This window comes from Saccopteryx leptura, chromosome 6 (assembly GCF_036850995.1).
Source record: "Saccopteryx leptura isolate mSacLep1 chromosome 6, mSacLep1_pri_phased_curated, whole genome shotgun sequence".
NCBI lineage: Eukaryota > Metazoa > Chordata > Mammalia > Chiroptera > Emballonuridae > Saccopteryx > Saccopteryx leptura.
The window spans coordinates 40,329,639-40,344,367 of record NC_089508.1 but is presented as its reverse complement, the minus strand read 5'-3'; the positions used below and the strand labels follow the sequence as shown (position 1 = coordinate 40,344,367).

Sequence of the window (14,729 nt, the reverse complement as noted above, 5' to 3'; positions counted from 1 at the left end):
ATGAGAATGAACTGATTATATGGTAATCATAATGTTATGTAACTTTTATAATTTTGTCATACACTAACTGAAAATTCAAATATATTTCTCAATGTTGGTTTTAGATAAGGTATAAGCTGGTGACAACAGGGTATTGTCTTCTACCATAAGCCTTAGCCCCTGAAACTTGTTTTAGAAATGTCTGATGACTTCCTAGCCAAGTGATGCAAGGAAGAGTAGCAATTTAAAATTAAAATTTAAGTGAATGTTTACTTAGATTGAACTTTTCTATTTATCTATAATTATGTTAGATAATTTAGAAAAAAAATTTATCTTTGTAGTACAAATTTTTTATGAATAATTATTTTTCTTTCTTATAGGAAGTATTCTATACTTTTAATACTTGTATCCAGTTCCAATTAATTTTTATTATGCAGTGCTGTGCCACTTTTTAAAATACCTGTAAGATTAAACATATCTGAATAATAACTAACTTGGTAATAAAGTAGAAATTATATACTTTATTACCAAATCAATTACACTAAATCAAGAAGTGTGTTATAAACTATTTTCTGGAAAAAAATATGGTAATATTTCACACATATTTGACTGGCAAAAATGTAAAAAAAGTCTGGCATTACCAAGTATTGGTTAGGGTATGAGGACCAGGAACCTTTAAACCTTGCCAGAATGAAATGTGTAAATTTGTACAGCCATCTTGAAGAATAAACTTGTAGTCTATAGTAAAGATGTATGAATCCCATCGCCTAGTGATTCCAGTTTTAGAGTCCATGATCCTGTGATTCCAATTCTAGAGAAACTTTGACTTACCTGTTTTGGGATCCACAAGACCATTCCTAGGTTTGATGATTTGCTCCGAGGGCTCACAGGATTCAGCATAGAGTTGTACTAAGATGTTTTATAGTTAAAGGATGTATAGCAAAATCAGCAAAGGGAAAAGTCACATGGGGTAAAAGGGACTAGATGCAAATGTCCAGGAGTCCTCATTATAGTCAACAGAGAAGGTGCTTAATTCCCCAACAATGCATTGTGACGACATGTGTGATATGTTGACTACTACTTATTGACAACAATAAGTTTATTTGAGACTCAATGCCTAGGGCTTTTATTGGGGCTGGTCATGAGGCACCCTCTCTGCCTAACACATACAAAAATTCCAGACTCCCAGAAGGAAAGCCAGTGTTTAGTATAAACTGTATAGTTTGCTCTGAAATTCAAGTTCCCAGGTGTCAGTCAAGGGCCAACTTTATAAGCAAGCCTTTCACAGCGTATCAGTTCTGCTATGTCTGCTCTTTTCTGCACAACACCTTGTACAAGCAGACTTGCACAAAAATATTCTGCAGCATTATTAAAACGGTAAAAAATTAGAAGCGTCTGAAATGTTTGTTAAATGGGAAATTAATATACAACTATATTCATACAATGAATTCTCAATGCAGTGATAATGAATGACTTCGAGCTGTTTGCAGTCAACATGGGAAAATCTCAGAGACATAATGTTGAAAGAAAAACTAAGTTTTAAAAGTATTTGTACAGTATGGTAGATAGCATTTTATGTAAATTTTAATACTACAAAACATTTTTATGTATAACAGTGTCCATAATGTAAATTATTAATGTAAAGTTTTATGTACAGTAATTAATACTTTTCCTAATATATTTAACATATAGTTAGGATTTTATATAGCAGGTTCTAATTTATTGTTTTTCTCTATATCTTTGACTTTTTATGTATTATCACCTGTAGAGAACTTAATTTAATCCTCATGATAGGCAGTGAATAGCCATTTCTATTTTTGACCTAGAGGGTCGAAGGAGTTGTGAATTAGTTCAAATTATATTCCTCAATTTTGAAGATTCACGTGGCAAAATAAGCTTGAACAATTTCTTTTCTTTTTTTCAAATTTCTTTTAGGTATCCTCTTACCTGGTTCTCATTACTTGGGCCGTTTTCAGGATCGTTTAATATGGATAATGATTTTAGAACATGGCTATACTTACTGCAGTATTAACATTAAGGTCAGTGTGCATTTGAAACCTCCCTAGTACTATCATATTTTTATAGTACATCTGTAAAGTTTTACCTGTTCTGTGCACATCAGACACTTAATAACTCAATTTGATAGAGTATCTTTTAGTTACCTGTGAAAACACCCAGGGATTTTTAGAAGATATTTAAATATGATAGGCAGACTAGTATTGATTGTGTAATAGAGCATAGTAACAAAATGTATCTTCCTCCTTTTTGTCCAGTCCTGTTCTTTTTATCCCTATGTAGTTGAGCATCTCAAAAGTATGACTCAGTAATATTTTTTTCACACCTGATCATATAAGCATTCTCAATTTAATGGAAACCTTTTGACCCCACTGCTTCTACCCGCTACACTCCGTTTTTCTTATTCCTTTTAGAGTTAAGTGCCTTATTAGAGTTGCTTATAAACCTAATAATCAAAATATGTTTAAAAGTAATATAAGAATGTGTTCATAATATTTATTCTCTCAACATATATTTGTTGCGTACCTAGTGTGTGCCATGTACTGGTCAAGGCACTGCAGAGCTAGTTGTAACCAAAAGAGAGCTGCTTTATGAAGCTCACATTATAGTTTGAAGCAACAGACAATAATCAAATACATAAATCTGTATTATTATGTTATTATAGTAAAAAAAACTGAAACATGAGAATGGTTAAATAAATTATGCAATATCCATACAATAGAATAATGCTCTCACATAAAGTAGGATGGGAAGAATACAAAACTACTGTGCATATTGTGTAATTCTAATTTTACTTTTTTCCCTCCAAACATTTTTTTTTTTTTTTTACAGAGACAGAGAAAATCAGAGAGAGGGATGGACAGGGACAGACAGACAGGAACAGAAAGATGAGAAGCATCAATCATTAGTTTTTCATTGTGCATTGCAACACCTTAATTATTCATTGATTGCTTTCTCATATGTGCCTTGACCGCGGGCCTTCAGCAGAACAAGTAACCCTTTGCTCGAGCCAGCAACCTTGGGTTCAAGCTGGTGAGCTTTTGCTCAAACCAGATGAGCCCTTGCTCAAACTGGCGCCCTTGGGGTCTCGAACCTGGGTCTTCCGCATCCCAGTCCAACGCTCTATGCACTGCACCACTGCCCGGTCAGGCCCTCCAAAAATTTTTATAATTTAAAAATTTTGAATAAGGGTGATTCAACATTGACTAAGGATACAGTCTTTTAAAATTACAGTCATATTCAGTAAAATTGTTTTTGTTAATTTCTAGTGGACTTTCTGTAATTTCTTTTGATATTATGAGATTATTTTTTATCTCTGCACCCAACATCAGATGTCTTAAATACCATTCAGTTTGAGTTAAGGTGTAGCTCTTCAGTTAAAATTACATTTTTAAAATATTTATATTTTGAGAAACCAGTTCAGTAACAAAACTAGTTGCTTTTCTCTGTGTAATAAGTGATATAAACTTGAGTACCTTTTTATTTCCGTTTCAGGGGTTAGAATTGCAGGAGACATCCTGTCATACCGCTGAAGCTCAAAGAGTTGATGAAGTTTTTGAAGATGCCTTTGAACAAGAACACAATGCAAAAATAGCCATTAACGGACACTTTGGAAATGTCTTAACACCCTGTACTGTTTTGCCTGTGAAACTCTATTCTGATGCCAGGAATGTTCTTTCTGGTATAATAGATTCTCAGGATAACTTAAGAGAATTTAAAGGTGACCTTGTTAAAGTACTTGTGTGGATACTTGTTCAGTACTGCTCCAGAAAGTCCAGCATGCAGGAAAACGTTCACAAAACTGAAAAAGAGAAAGCATCTGTGGTAATTTTGCCCGATTTGAATACTTCACCACAAAGCAAATCCTCAGAAGATACACTTAGTTTAAATTCAGAAACTTTAGAAGACTGGTCTGATGACGTTTTGGGTGATGAGCCAACTACCAAAAAGATAAATGAAGTAAAAGATCAATTAAAATTTTTACAAAGTATAAATTTGCCTCTTCCAGGGTCAGTAGAATCACAGGTGTTCGGAGATCATTCTGTAGACAAAGTTCCTGAAGATAATCTTTACAAAGCAGTTTTATTGGGATACCCTGCTGTTGACAAAGGAAAACAAGAAGACGTGGCATGTATTCCTCTCATGGAGTTCAGTTCTCATTCTCACCTGTTAAGCTTACCTGAAGAGTGGAAGTCTAACTGTTTGCCTAATTACAAAATGAGAGAGATGAGCTTATTGTTTCCAGAAGACTGGTACCAATTTGTCTTAAAGCATTTGGAATATTTTCCTTCAAAAGAAAATGTTCCAAATATACTGGAAGAAATTGCAAAGGACAGAGTTTTAAAAGACTTTTATGTTCATGCAGTAATGACTTGTTATTTTAGTTTATTTGGAGTAGAAAATATGAATCCCAGTCCTGGTCATATATTAAGAGTTTACAGTGGTGTTTTGCCTTGGTCTCTTGCCTTGGATTGGCTGACTGAAAAGCCAGAACTATTCCAACTAGCACTGAAAGCTTTCAGGTAATTCATTCTGATTATATACAACTTGTAACATTTGCACAAATGTATTGAGTGTTTTAAATAACCTAGAAGGAGATACACCTTCATTTCTAATTTTAAGAAATAATCACTTTCCTAAAAATGAAAAAATTGCTTTAGTATGTATGGTGATTCTATCAGGAGTACACTTCCTTTTGTTTTCTCTATATGGGGAACTTTTTTTCATTTGAATTTCTTTATTTTATCAATTCTCCCTTTTTAGCTGAAATCCATATGTATCATTACAATTTACTGTCTTACTAATATTGATTGAAAAAGTCTATTTCACTTATTTATAAAGTTGATAAAAATTCTTTCTTTCTTCATTTTTTAGGTATACCCTGAAACTAATGATTGATAAAGCAAGCTTAGGTCCAATAGAAGATTTCAAAGAGCTAACTAACTGCCTTAAAGAATATGAAAGTGACTGGTACATTGGTTTGGTATCTGATGAAAAATGGAAAGAAGCAGTTTTACAAGAAAAACCATACTTGTTTTCTTTGGGGTATGATCATAATATGGTAAGGTCAAAATGAGGTTTTAAATGTTTTTGTATATTATCTTAAACAATGGAAATCAGTTATAAAGTATTTGAACTGAGTGACAGAGATATGACATTCTACATATTAATTACAGTTTTAAGGCATTTGTAATCATGACTTTATGGCCAACATAGTTCAATCCTAGAATGACTGATTATATACTTTTACAAACTTAATTGGAGCCAATTAAAAATGTTGAATAGTCATATAGTCAAGTAAATGTTATTTGTTATAGCATATTTGATGAAAAGGATTGTATTTCTGTGCTGAATTCGAGTAGGTGAATTAACACTTTGGAGTGGACTCCTAGGATAAAAATTAATTCATAAGTGGCAAAATATTTCTTTTTATTCTTTATTTGAAGTGTATCTGACCAGTGAAAATTAAGAGACTCCAAACAGTAAATAACATTTTTTAAGATTTAGTACTTGTTTTCATTGTATTTAAAAAGTCATTGAGTGTTTACAAGTATGAAAGATTCAATGTTATGAGCTGCTTTGGGTTTCATGTCTGGCACAGAGCCAAAGACACTCTGCGGATGTCCTTCCCAGTGAAAATGATGAAAGGTTTGTATTTGTTTTGTTATTTTTGAGAGGGGGAGACAGATGAGAAGCATCAACTCGTAGGTACTTCACTTTTAGTTGTTCATTGATTGCTTCTCATATGTGCCTTGACCAGGGGGCAAGCCAGTGACCCCTTGTTCAAGCCTATGACCTTGGGCTTCAAGACACTGACCTTTGGGCTCAGGCCAGTAGCCATGGGATCATTTTGATGATCCCATGCTCAAGCCAGTGACCCCACACTCAAGCTAGCCAGCCTGCCCTCAAGCCAGTTGAGTCCGTGCTCAAGCCAGTGACCTTGGAGTTTCAAACCTGGGACCTCAACATTCCAGGTCAACACTCTTATCTACTACACCACCACCAGTCAGGCTGATTAAAGATATTTTTAAAAATAAGCATGCATTTAAAGTCTTAGAAATGGTCCTAAAAGCTTACAAGAAATGAAGAAATATTTAGTTAAGAAAATCAACTAAAACCCAGTAAGTATAATGAGACACTGCAGTATTTGAGCCAAGACCCATTTTTCTCCCAGCTCAGTAAGACAGAATCATTCATTCAGACAAGAACACTGAGCCCCCTCTCTCCTCAGCTGCCACTTGGAGGACTGTTTTCCTGAGAGAGGCAGGACTTCGGCATTTCTCATCTTATTCTCAGCTACCTGTTGTCAGGCTAGGTTCTGAGCATGTGTAGTCAAGAAGTGGGAACTCCTTTCTGAATAATCCAACTCATTGGATTGAGGCTTTAACCTTGGCGTGGTGCCACTGAGAATACTATGGCGCTGATATCTTTGCCTACCTGTAAGGTGGAGGTTCCACACTGGGAGAGGCATAAACAAGAAGACCAGAAGCTACTGCTCCTCCTCTACCAAGCACTTATCTCTTAAAGCAGAGGTGTCACTCAGAGAGAAGCACATCATTCTCTCTCCTTCAGATTCGGAGCTCTGACTCAGAGATTTTTTGCTCAGTGGGAGAAGCAAACCATTAAAAAAAGAATCTCTTCCCAAAGGAAGTACGTAATGTTATTTGCAAAACAGTTTGAACACATTGACACCTAAGATTCTTTCAGAAATGATGGAGATTGTGATGGAAAGTAATTAACAGGCAGCTGGTAAATTCATTAGAAATATAAGCTAAACTATAGGCTGGGTGGATTAACAGAGAACAGCAGAGAACTGTCCTAGGGTCAGAACAAATCTCAAATATTCATCTCCAAAGCTGTTCTTTCAAAGGAGCCCAAATTTAATTGGGTCAGTCTATGGAGCAATTTATACTCTAGGTTATTGTTGGAAATGTAGAACAATCAGTGGCACTTAACAACTGGATGTGAGAACTTAACAAAGGGAGCTCTGCCACAACCACTGCTATCCCACGGTAACTGGGCATTCACAAGACAGCACTCCAAGGAGCAACATGAAAGAAGACTTCACACTTGGAAGGAAGGTATGGATTAATTTCACTATAGTCATCCAAGAACTCACTAAAATATTTCATAATAAGCAAATAACAATAACAAGCCCTGCCTGACCAGGCAGAGGCGCAGTGGATAGAGCGTCAGACTGGGATACGGAGGACCCAGGTTCAAACCCCGAGGTCGCCAGCTTAAGCATGTGTTCATCTGGTTTGAGCAAAGCTCACCAGCTTGAGCCTAAGGTCACTGGCTTTAGCAAGGGGTAACTCGGTCTGCTGTAGCTCCCCCACCCCCGGTCAAGGCACATAAGAGAAAGCAATCAATGAACAACTAAGGTTCTGCAACAAGGAATTGATGCTTCTCATCTCTCTCCCTTCCTATCTGTCCCTCTCTCTGTCTCTATAACAAAAAAGCAATAACAAGCCCTGCGGTAGGGAGAAGCAAAGGTCAGTACCCAGAATTGCTACAGTGTTATCTAAAATGTCCAGTTTTCAACAAAAATTATGAGACATGAATAGAAATGGGAAAGTCTGACCCATACACCAGAGGAAAAAAAGACAACAGAAACTGCCTGTGAGAGTGACCAGATGTCAGATTTAACAGAGATTTCAAAATAGTCATTGTAAATATGTTCAACAGACTGAAAGAAACTATGCTTTAAAAAAATCAATAAAGTAGGCAGCAAAATGGATATAAAAGGAATATATACCTTAACAAAGGCCTTATATGACAAGCCCACAGCCAATATTCTCAACAGTGAAAAGCTAAAAGCTTTCCCTGTAAGATTAGTAACGAGACAAGGATGACTGTTCTCAACACTTTATTTATTTATTTATTTATTTATTTATTTTAGTAGGAGGGAGAGAGAGAGAGAGACAGGAACGGAGAAAGATGAGAAGCATGAATTCACAGTTGCGCACTTTAGTTGTTCATTGATTGCTTTCTCATATATGCCTTGATGGGGGGTGGGGTGGGTTGAGGGGTGCTTCAGCTAAGCTAGTGACCTTGGGCTTTAAGCCAGCAACCTTTGGGCTCAAGCCAGTGACAGGGTGGTCATGTCTATGATCCCACACTTGAGCTGGTGACCTAGCACTTCAAGCTGAGAAGCCATGCTCAAGGCAGCAATTTCAGGGCTTTGAACCTGGGTCCTCAGTGTCCCAAGTTGATGTTCTAACCATTGTGCAACCACCTGGTCAGGCTCTTGCCACTTTATTGAATACAGTATTGAAAGCCTTAACTAGAGAAATTAGGCAAGAAAAAGAAATAAAAGGCATCAAGATCAGAAAAATAAAACTGTCACTACCTGTAGATGATATGATGTTATATATAAAAAGCCCTAAAGACTCCACCAAACTAAGTAAAGTTTCAGGATACAAAATTAACATATAAAAGATCTGTTGCATTTCTGTAGAATAATAACTATCTTAAAGAGAAATTAAAACAATCCCATTTACAGTTGCATCACAAAGAATAAAACATCTAGGAATAAATTTAATCAAGGAAGTGAAAGACCTATACACTGAAAACTCTTCAGACATTGATGAAAGAAATGGAAGGAGATACAAGTAAATGGAATTAGAAGAATTAATATTATTAAAATGTTCATACTACCCAAAGCAATCTACAGATTCAGTGCATCCCTATCAAAATTTAAATGCTAGTTTTCACAGAAATAAACAACCTAAAATTTGTATAAAACCATAAAAAACCCAAGTAGCCAAAGCAGTCTTGAGAAAGAACAAAGCTGGAGGCATCCCACTTTCTGATTTCAAACTATTAATCTATTACAAATCCATAGTAATCAAAAACAGTATGGTATTGACATAAAAAAATAAACAGATCAATAGAACAGAATACAGAGCCCAGAAATAAACTCATGCATATATACTCAATTAATTTACAATAGAGTAGCCAAGAATATACAGTGGGAAAAGGACAGTCTCTTCAATAAATGGTGCTGGGAACATTGGACAGCTACCTGCAAATGAATGAAATTGGACTACTATGTTACACTGTACATATAAACTACCTCAGTGTATTTAAGACTTGAACATAAGACCTGAAACCATAAAACTCCTAGAAAAAAAAAATAGCTGATAAACTCCTTAACATCAATATCGGTGAAGATTTTTTGGATAGGACACCAAATATATATAAAGAGCTCATACATATCAATAGCAAAAAATAATTTAATTAAAAATAGGAAAAGGATCTGAATAGACATTTTTCCAAAGAAGACAGACACATGGCCAACAGGTGTATGAAAAGGTGCTCAACAACACCAATCATCAGGGAAATGCAAATCAAAACCACAGTGAGCTATCACCTCATACCTGTTAGAATGGCTATTATCAAAATGAGAATAAAATGTGTTGCCAAGAATGTGGAGAAAATGGAACCCTTGTGTACTATTGGTAGGAATGTAAATCCAGCAGCAGCTATTGAAAACAATATGGAAATTCCTCCAAAAATTAAAAATAGAATTACCATATGATTCAGCAATCCCACTTCTGGGTATTTATCCAAAGGATATGAAAACACTAACTTGAAAAGTTATATGGACCCCTATTTTCACTTCAACATTATTTACAATAGCCAAGATAACAGGATATGGAAGACAACCTAAGTGTCCATTAATAAATAAATGGATAAAGAAAATTCAGTAGACACACACACAGGAATATTATTCTGTCATAAAAAAGGAAATCTTGCCATTTGCAATAACTGGGATGGACTTTGAGGGCATTATGCTAACTGCAATAAGCCAGACAGAGCAATGCAAATACTATATAATCTCACTTTTACATGGAATCTAAAAAAAATTTTTTAAACCCTCATTGATACAGAGGGTACATTGGTGATTGCCAGGGATTATGAGATGGTCAAAATAGGTGAATGTACAAAAGATACAAGTTTCCAGTTACAAAATAAGTCTTTGGAATGTAATGTATAGCATGGAGACTGTACTTAGTAATAATTATTAGTTAATAATACGGCATTGTATATTTTCAGGTTGCTAGGAGAGATCTTAAAAGTTGTCATCACAAGGTGAAACAAAAGTGTAGCTATATGTGATAATAGATGTAAACTAGACTTACTGTGATCATTTCACAACATACAAATATCAAATAATTATGTTGTACACCTGAAACTAATATATGCATGTCAATTCTATCTAAATTTTTAAAAATAATTTAAAGGAATGAATAATGACAATCTCACATCAAATAGAGAAAGAATATTGATAAAGATAGAAATTATTTGTAAAAAAAAATAACTGAATGACAAATTTACTAGAAGGAATCAACAATAGATTTGAACTGGTGGAAGAAGGAATTAGTGAACATGAATATTTTAGATCAACAGAGATATGCAATCCAAGATGAGAAAGAAAAAAGAATAAATAAAAAGGAAAAGAGCCTTACAGAAATGTGTACCTTTCTGTAGGACACCATTAACTCCCCAACATACACATAATGAGGGTGCCAGAAGGAGAGGAGAGAAAGAAAGGAGCAGAAAAAATTATTTGAAGAGATAATGGCCAGAAACTTCCCAAATCTGTTGAAAAACATTAAACATCTAGGAAGCTCAGTGAACTTCAAGTAGACTCCAGTCATTGTATTTAGGGCTCACCTAAGTAAGGATCTTCCCAGGATTCTTAACTTAGTTACATCTGCAAAGACCTATTCCAAATAAGGTCACAGCCACAGGTACCATGGGTTAGGGCTGGGATATATTTTCTTTGAAAGATGCTATTCAACCAACTGTAGACCCTTACTTCAAACTATATTATAATGAACTCAAAATGGCATGAAGACCTAAACGTAAGAGCTAACACCATAAAAATCTTAGAAGAAAGCAAAGGAGTAAATCTTCACAGTCTCAAAGTAGCAATGAATTCTCAGATATTACACCAAAAACGGGAAAAAAATAAATAGGACTTCAAAAGTAAACCTTTTGTGCTTCAAAAGATACCATCAAGAAAGTGAAAAGACAGATCACAGAATGGAAGAAAAAATTGCATATATCTGATACGGAACCTGTTACTGGTATATATAAAGAACTCTTACAGCTCAATAATAAAATGACAACCCAATTTTAAAGTGATCAAAAAATCTGTATAAACATTTCTCCAAAGGAGATGTACAAAAAGCACATAAAAATACATTCAACATCTTTCATCATAAGGGAAATGTAAATCAAAACCACAATGAAATACCACTTTATAAACACTAGGATGGCTAAAATGAAAATGTCAGATAATAGGTGCTGACAAGGATATAGAGGATTTGGAACTCTAATACAGTGCTGGCAGAAATGTAAAATGGGGCAAACACTGAAAAACATCCTGATAGTTTCTCAAATGCTTAAACAGAGTTACCATCTGATCCAGTTATACTACTCCTAGGTATATACCCAAGAGAAATGAAAACAGATACAAATAAAAACTTGTACATGACTGTTGATAGCAATTATTCACAATTTCCAAAAGATGAATAACCCAACTGTTCATCAACTGATGGATCACAAACTATGGTATATCCATACAATGAAATATTATTCAACCATAAAAAAGGAGTGAAGTACTGTTATGTGCTTGACATGAGTGAACCTTGAAATCATTCTGCTAAGTTAAAGACACCACTCACAGAAGTCCACATACTATGATATATGATTCCATTCATATGAAATTTCCTGAACAGGCAAATCTTTGGAGTTAGATAGTACTTTAGGCACTGTCCCTTCCAGGAGTACACCTGTGCCTTTCTCTTCTCCTCCTCCTTCTTCTCTCCTTCCTCACCCTCTGGCACATTTTCCTTGCCCCTCTCTCCTAAGTTCTAAGGGACCCCCACAAGACTTGCAACTAGGGGAACAGTGGGCAGCAGCAGCTTGTCCCGGGCTGACCTCTGAATTTGTCTCCATGGTCCTCTTTCCTCTAACATGCTTCTTACCTGGCCAATAAATTCTTCCTTTGCTTGCTGCAAAAAAATAGAAAAAATGATAAAGTACTTGAGTGGTTGCTTAGGCTTGGGGGAATGAAGGGATAGAAGGATAATAGTTAAAAGAGTACAGATTTCTTTTTGAAGTGTGAAAATGTTTCAAAATTGAAGAGTGATAGTTGTACATATATGAATATAATGAAAAAAGCTGTTGAATTACTGAATACACTTTACATTAAATTGTATGAACTGAAGCTGTTTTTTAAAAAAGCCTATTGTGTGATTGTCCACTGACTAGTATTTGTGACTAATGCATTGCTGAGACCAAATGGGATGAAGGAATAGAGAAGAAAATTAGTAAGATTTTGCTGTTCTGTTCACTGAGTGAAATGACTGTCAGGGAATTTTTCTTCTCATATTTATTCGGAGAATTACCAAATAGAGGTGACTTGGGTAATTCTGAAGACAAGCAACTTACATGTGTACATTTTAATATGCCACTTTAGGTTTAAGTTTGCCTCGATACAATGGAATTTTTTCCTAAGTTTATAAATAAAATACAAAGGCCTAAATATAATCTTTTTCCCTTCCCCACCCTTTTTATATTTTAAAGGAAGTTTACACTGGGAGAGTACTTACCCTTCAAGAATTATTGATCCAAGTTGGGAAGTTAAATGCTGAAGCTGTTAGAGGTCAGTGGGCCAATCTTTCGTGGGAATTGCTTTATGCCACAAATGATGATGAGGAACGTTATAGTATACAAGCTCATCCACTACTTTTAAGAAACCTCACAGTACAAGCAGCTGATCCTCCCCTGGGATATCCAATTTATTCTTCAAAACCTCTTTATATACGTTTGTATTAGAGCTCATTTTGACTTTAAATGTATTGTCATCAAATGAGATGCCTTTATAGTTTCATTCTAGAAAAGTAACCAGGTGATTTCTCAAACTTCACTGACCTTCCCTCTCTCCTCCCACAAGTCAGATGCCTGGGAAAAGCTAAGCCCTATAAAGTTGATTCTCTTGGCTATCTTAATGATTTAAAAAGTTTGTCGAACATAAAAGTTGTAACTATTAGCCAATACTTGTGCCCTGTGGATTGTGGTAGGGTTTGTTAAATATTAATACAATATTTGTGTGATTAGATAATGAATTTTTAAATGTTTTCTTAAATGTGATAGGTGATTTGCCTTACAAAAGTCAACAACTATGTAATTTTTACATACTTAAAAGATATACATATCAATGTTTTTAAGTCTTAATTAATGGATGCTATAAAAGGTTATATAATGTATATATATTTATTTTAAATACAATTAAACTTTATATTTTCAAACTTTGTGCTGTTTTATTTTAACATTTAACATGGTCTGAATATTTTCATAATTGTTTTCTTTTCATATATACCTCAATTCAGAAAGCATAAAATTTTTTAACAAAATTTCTTCCAATAAAATTTTTTTTCTTCCACATTTCTTCCATGTTTTTTATACATGTAAAAGGAAAGGGATTTATCCCATTCATCACTTAATACAGGATAAGCAATATTAGGGTAATCTGAGTATGATTGATGGAGGTTGTTCTGATCTGGTTCCTTATGCATTTTATTTTCAACTGAATATATTGCTTCTAAAGAATGACCTATCCAATAGAACTACCAGCTATTAGTGTCTTAAGGTATCTAAGCCAAAGGCAAAAAGAGATGGGAGAAATTTTTTCATAATGTGATTAAGATTTTATTTTCATTCTCTAGCTGCTTACAAACTTTTTACAGGTACTTATAATGAGGATGAACAGTAAATCTGCATCACTTGAGACTTTACAATCCTCTATCCATTACGTCCATCTACAATAAATCTGTTGTAGACTCGTAGGTTGGTAATACAGTAATACGTTCTCTTTAGAAATTGTTTGAAATGTAGTGATTGGGTTTTTATTATTATTCCATTTATTTAGTATATGGAACAATTTGATCCAGCAATGTTAAAGGATAACTTTCAGACTAATTTTTAATTAATGAATTTGTAAGGTGTGTATGTTAGTCCATTTAGGGGAAGCAATATAGTTATTAAGAAGATAGGGCTTGTGGCTTGATGGGTTCAAGCAAATCGGCCCCAGGCACTGAAGATGGCTCCATGGAGCCTCTGACTCATGCACTAAAAATAGCTTGGTTACAAGCATGGCCCCTTTATTTTTTTCTTTTGGGGACTCTCTGAAACCACATTATCTTCATTTGCTTCCTATCTCCCTGGCTACAACTCAGTCTCTCACTGCTTTTCGTTTTCTACCTAACCTATAACTTTTGAAACTTCTCACCAATTAGTTCCAGGCCTGCTCTTCTTATTCTACATTCACCATTGAAGGGGGAAACCATGCATAAATATGAATGATAGCTAACTTCAGAGCAGGGGTTACTTGGAGACAAGAGATCTTGGAGTGTGCTTATTATAACAGGAGACTGGCCTGGGGTCACTTGAATGCAAGTACCCAGGATTCTTGGAGGAATGCCTTCAAGAATTAGAGATCCTTTATGATTAATAAACTCTGAGACTTGGATTCTTCTTGTGACCTTGATCATGAAGGAAACAACAGTAAACGGGCAGGATTGGGGATGGTATGGTTGGGAAAAAAAAGGCTTTTGTAGCTTTCTAGTTTTATCTGCTGAGCTGTGGCTTTTGGAACTCAATAAATATGCAGTGGTGCAGTTTCTCCGGGCTGATTCCACCTTATGAGTTTCAGCTCT

At 35.0% G+C, this 14,729-nt stretch overlaps 1 protein-coding gene across 6 annotated transcripts in view; it reads left to right on the top strand.

Annotated features, from left to right (window-relative positions):
* The window catches only part of PCNX4 (pecanex 4), a 42,726-nt gene extending 29,452 nt beyond the window's left edge, over window positions 1–13,274 (top strand). For 5 of the 6 annotated variants that reach the window (XM_066388273.1, XM_066388271.1, XM_066388274.1 and 2 more), the window contains 4 exons: window positions 1,915–2,018; window positions 3,490–4,517; window positions 4,870–5,056; window positions 12,598–13,274. In XM_066388273.1, coding sequence (XP_066244370.1) covers window positions 1,915–2,018; window positions 3,490–4,517; window positions 4,870–5,056; window positions 12,598–12,849 — 1,571 coding nt within the window. In that variant the 3' untranslated portion in view covers window positions 12,850–13,274. The remainder of the gene's footprint in view (window positions 1–1,914; window positions 2,019–3,489; window positions 4,518–4,869; window positions 5,057–12,597) is intronic. The other variant, XM_066388272.1, reaches the window with a different exon arrangement.
* Window positions 13,275–14,729: the final 1,455 nt, after the last annotated feature.